The sequence below is a fragment of the Clytia hemisphaerica genome, unplaced genomic scaffold (genome assembly GCF_902728285.1).
Source record: "Clytia hemisphaerica strain Z4C2 unplaced genomic scaffold, Clytia hemisphaerica genome assembly, whole genome shotgun sequence".
Classification (NCBI taxonomy): Eukaryota; Metazoa; Cnidaria; class Hydrozoa; order Leptothecata; family Clytiidae; genus Clytia; species Clytia hemisphaerica.
Window position 1 is genome coordinate 97,033 of NW_027103888.1, and position 4,814 is coordinate 101,846.

The window sequence follows — 4,814 nt, forward strand, 5'->3', positions numbered from 1 at the left end:
ATATTAGCTTTTAGTAACAATAAAAACATGTTTTACTTCGATTCAAAAGTTCTTTCAGCTGATTTCAATTTTACTACGCTCTCCCTGTATTGTAGACGGTTACTATGTAATTAAAAATGGTGGTTATTTTGCTGAGATTACCCTCAAATTTGATAACTTGTTGAAAAGAATTCTCTTTTTGTAATCAAATATAATAACTCACGGGAATAAATACAATTAAACTTAAAAAAACACATGATAGACGATGGTATTCAAAAGTAAAGTTGAAATATTTTTGACAGTATTTTAAACGTTATTTTTTTCCAAATAATTTTTTCCCGAAATTTACCGATCACTGTATAGTAAGAATCTTTATAAAAATCCTTTTCGTAAGTAACATGACACAAAATATATTCCAAAATCAATACAGAGTACAGAAAATGGTGATAAGAATTCTCTCTAATTGAAAAAAACATAAGTACATTTTACATTCAATCCCATTCAACATTTGTCCGAATTATAACGTTCTGATTCTTGGAGAGATAAACTAGTCCATTTTTCACACGAACTCTTGCCAGGTTTCCTGATTATGATCAAATTGAAAACAGCATGCCAATTTTTTGGGGAATTCTTCATTTTGATAATCATAATGAATATTTAATTTGAAGTATCACCCATATTTAAACTTTGTATGTCCCGCTTCATGGAAATTTGTAAACAACACAGCATTTTTCAGTCAAATCTCAACAGAAAATCTCCCATTTATATTATATTCTTTGATAGATGACAACCAGCCAGTTTGTATTTCAATCCGTTTCTAGATGACATTTTGATGTCCAAAAACGTAGCGGATAAGGACTGAAAACCCATAATCCTTATGCGGTTTTATACTCAAATGTGATAGGACATGTAAAACATAATTTCCAACGTGATTCTGAGTTTTACAATCCCAGATGGTGGCACAGAACGTCGTAACAGCATTCATCTGAAGTCCCTAACATTCATAAGACGTTTGATGAACGTTAAAACAACGTTGTCGTTAGATGAACGTTAAAACAACATTGTGTGCCAGCTTGGAATCATCAACCTTTGTAATGGATCCGATTCCCATCAAACTCTATCTCAGAATTCTGAAGTTGCATAAAAAATCAAACTTATCTGTTCGGTTGACAACGAATGAAATCCACTTGTACATCTAAACTTTGTTTCTTATGAAATTTATAGGTCTTTGGTAAATCGTACCTCAATTCTGCCAACACTTCTACTGTGCAATTCATCTCTTCAGCTTTTTTGATCACGTGACTTCGGGTAGAGGTTTTGTGAAGTGAATAGACAGCATTGTTTGCAATCGAGATAGCTTTTTGTAAGAAGTACATGTCAATGCCTGTAAAGTTGAATAAAAGTATCCAAGTCAGTTGCAAATTAAGTGGCGGGTATGTAACGGGAATTTTATACACGAAAGGCACCTTCTATATCAAAATCACTTTCGGGGGTGTGCAATCTAATAAAATATAAGTCTTTACTATTATTCAAAAAAAAGACAGGCACTCTTTGAAAAGAAAGATTATATGTAAAAAGTATTCTTACGCTTTCGATTTTACTTTGTAAAAATTTAAATAAGTTCAAATCGGTGGACATTTTCGAGGCCAGAGAAAAACGTCGGTGAGAGATCCAAGAAGGGTTTACTAGTCATATACTAGTCATTTTATTAACACGAATTGAAAAATTTTGTGTTAATAAAAACCCCCTTAATTAAAACCAGCCGCTGTTTCCTTGAAAAAGCAGAAAAATTCATTTTAGTTTTTTGCGTGTTAATTCCAAGGCAGTTGAATACTTGCCTAGTAATATTCGTGTAATAAGGTAACTTCCTTAACAATTTCCCCATCATAATCAAACGGCGAGTTTTATAAAAAGCAAACCTTTATTGTTTTTGGTCCCAAAGGGTGGATTCATCACCACAGTATCAATGTAGCGCCTTTCCGTCAAATAATCTAACATCGTGGAGCTCTGCATCAAATCACAGGAGATTAACTCTACAGTTGATGTGACATCAAAATCATCCACATTACTTTGGCATATCTCTAATGCATCAGAATCGACGTCAAAACTGAAAACTTGACCAGCATCAAGCATAGCTGAACCTGTATTAAGACGAAAAATTATTAATAGTCTAATGTCGTCGTTTTTTCCTGAAAAGATGGTAGCATAGCTGAACCTGTATTATAACGAAAAAATTATTAATAGTCTAATGTCGTCGTTTTTTTCTGAAAAGAGGGTAGCATAGCTGAACCTGTATTAAGACGAAAACAATGATTGATAGTCTAATGTAGTTTTTCTCCTGAAGGGAAGGATACTAGAAAGGGTTGTAAATTTACAGATAATAATACAATGAACTTTGTATTAGTAAGCCCGACTGGTAAACAATTTCATTAAAATCGTGAAAATTTGAAACGAAGCGGCAAATTTGAATCAGACATGGTCCTCCGATAGTTACGACAATCGGGCTTACTATTTACAATTTTCAAATGACAGTTTAGAAGCCAACCCCCAAAGCAGCCCAAAGACTTTAAACTCTGCCTATCAAAACCAATCATTTTGACCAAAAACCTTTTATTATCTACTATGTGTTCTTATGATTTTTTGTTAAGAACTATTTCTTGTTCGTGTATTTTTGTTCATCTATAAAGTTTCTTCAATCTGGCCTGCCAAGATGCAGTCTGCAGTATTGACGAATCTCAAAAGGACAAAAAGGTTCTCTACCAACCCCCCCCCAAAAAAAAATCTCCTGATTGAATTTAGTTGGGAAGAAGTTTCTTTACGTGTACACAAAATAATCTATTCTGGTATTATTCTGGGGTACCATTTGATGTCAAGTGAAAATGTGAAATAAAAGGGAAAGAAATCAAAAAATATATTTGATGTTTACAGGAAAAATCTTTAAAAACGTAAAAGTAGGAAATTAACACCCTACCAATTGAAAGTACTCCACAGCCACATCCAAAGTCCGCTACAATGTTATTTGCAATGTCATCAAAAGTTTGGCTCATGGTGTACAGCATGTGTGACGCAATATGACCTGAAGTGACGTATTGTTCCAAATGCACTTTTGGATCATCAAACCCTTCCACTTGTTGCAAATAGCTCTGCAGTTCTTTTAGCTTCATTTTGTCTTTGTATATAGAATCGATGATTTTGAAACTATTTACTATAGCTGTGGCTGGAAAATCAAAACATTTGGTTAAAAAAGAACAATCTGATTCAAATTTCGGAGTAAAAGAAAGTCTCTTTCCTCATCTTTAAAGTATGTATTTATTGTTATCAACAGGGGGGTCTTGCAGTTACTCCTTGACACTATGTGGAGTAACTGCAATTTTGGACATTTTCTACAGACACCACCACCCTTGCAGTTATTCCATAGTGTACTAACTGATTTTACCCTCAAAATTGGTGTATACCACCCCCAAAAATGCCAAATTTGGCAATTTTTTCACTGAATTCCTCATTTTGATACCATTTTACTGGGTATGTCTTATTAACGACCGTTCAAGATTTAAATATCTCAATCATTTTCCAAGTTTGTTAAAATATCTATCATGCCTTGATTGAAGAAAAAATTTTGTGATTTTTTTTTGACTTTTGAAAAAAATGTTTTGAATTTTTTTGCTTCCGGAATTTTTAAAAACCTAAAATTTTAAGTGAAAAATTGTAAAATGTGCTCACTTAGTACACCATATCCTACCAAAATCGAAAATTTTGGGCTTAGGCACCACCCATGTTGCAGTTAGTCCACTGGTGGAGTAACTGTTTTCCCAAATTTTGGTTTATATACCACCACGGTAGTAATTGTCATAGTGTTTATATAATAACTGCATGACCCCCCCTGTTATCAACAATGTGTCAAGAAAAAAACACAGAACCACAATTTAAATTAAGAATCTTCATGAATCGTCATTCTTTCTATGATTTAATTACTGGAATCCTTTTTCACAAAATCTATTTAACTGCCTTGGGAATCAAAAATCTAAAAACCAAAAATTTTCATATTACAATGATTATAATTTAGTGTAATTAATGATTTTGGGGATTTTCAAAAAAACTCATTAAATCTGTTCTGTTTTATCTTTCAAGAATTTATTTCATAAATAAAAATTTAAATCTTAATAAATATGATAAAAGTGGAAAAAAATAATTCTAAGAAATATAAACAAACAAAATTTTACACTCTTCTATACAAATACTCGTCAGGCATGGTGGGCAAAAAAAATGCAACAACTTACAATATCTCTTGAATCTCTTGAATTGTAGTGTTTTCTCAGAGGAAATCAGTAATTTCTGGTCTTTTTAGTTCTATTTCCTTTAATGAATCTTTATAATGCAGCAGTGATTTGCACTTCCACCAGCATACTAGGCTTTGCTAGGTTGCCGCCAGTGCAAACTCTCACACCTTTATTTTGAGAATCGACCCATGCATTCCATACAGCATTCATAGCTTGAAAATCAGTATCAATATTTTTGAGCCAAATTCGAGCACTCAAAATGCGTTCACGTCCTAAACCATTTTGATTAAGGATTTTATCAATTTTAAACAAAGTCTGTTTTGTTTGCTCTGTGATTCCACTTTCATCAAGTTTATCAAGCTCGCCTACTTGTCCTGTCACATACATAATACCACCATGTTTGACAACTCTGCTGGATCTTGGATCTTGAGTACCAATACGTTCTATGGTAGATTTTTTAGCTTTTTTTCCATGACTCACGAGACAATAGAGACCAAGAGATGTCACACCCCCGATAACTCCACCTATCAAAGCCGGTAATAGTATTTTTTGGTCCAT

At 33.1% G+C, this 4,814-nt stretch overlaps 2 protein-coding genes across 2 annotated transcripts; both read right to left on the reverse strand.

Annotated features, from left to right (window-relative positions):
• Nucleotides 1-373: 373 nt before the first annotated feature.
• LOC136808519 (rRNA N6-adenosine-methyltransferase METTL5-like) lies at nt 374-3,216 on the reverse strand. The gene is made up of 3 exons (XM_067065045.1): nt 2,951-3,216; nt 1,899-2,120; nt 374-1,363 (listed from the first exon to the last, which is right to left on the reverse strand). The coding sequence occupies exons 1-3, from the start codon at nt 3,141-3,143 to the stop codon at nt 1,134-1,136; spliced, it is 645 nt and encodes a 214-aa protein (XP_066921146.1). The 5' UTR covers nt 3,144-3,216; the 3' UTR covers nt 374-1,133.
• Nucleotides 3,217-4,346: 1,130 nt separating this feature from the next.
• LOC136808509 (rutC family protein YoaB-like) lies at nt 4,347-4,814 on the reverse strand. Its single transcript, XM_067065034.1, has one exon. The coding sequence runs from the start codon at nt 4,812-4,814 to the stop codon at nt 4,347-4,349; it is 468 nt and encodes a 155-aa protein (XP_066921135.1).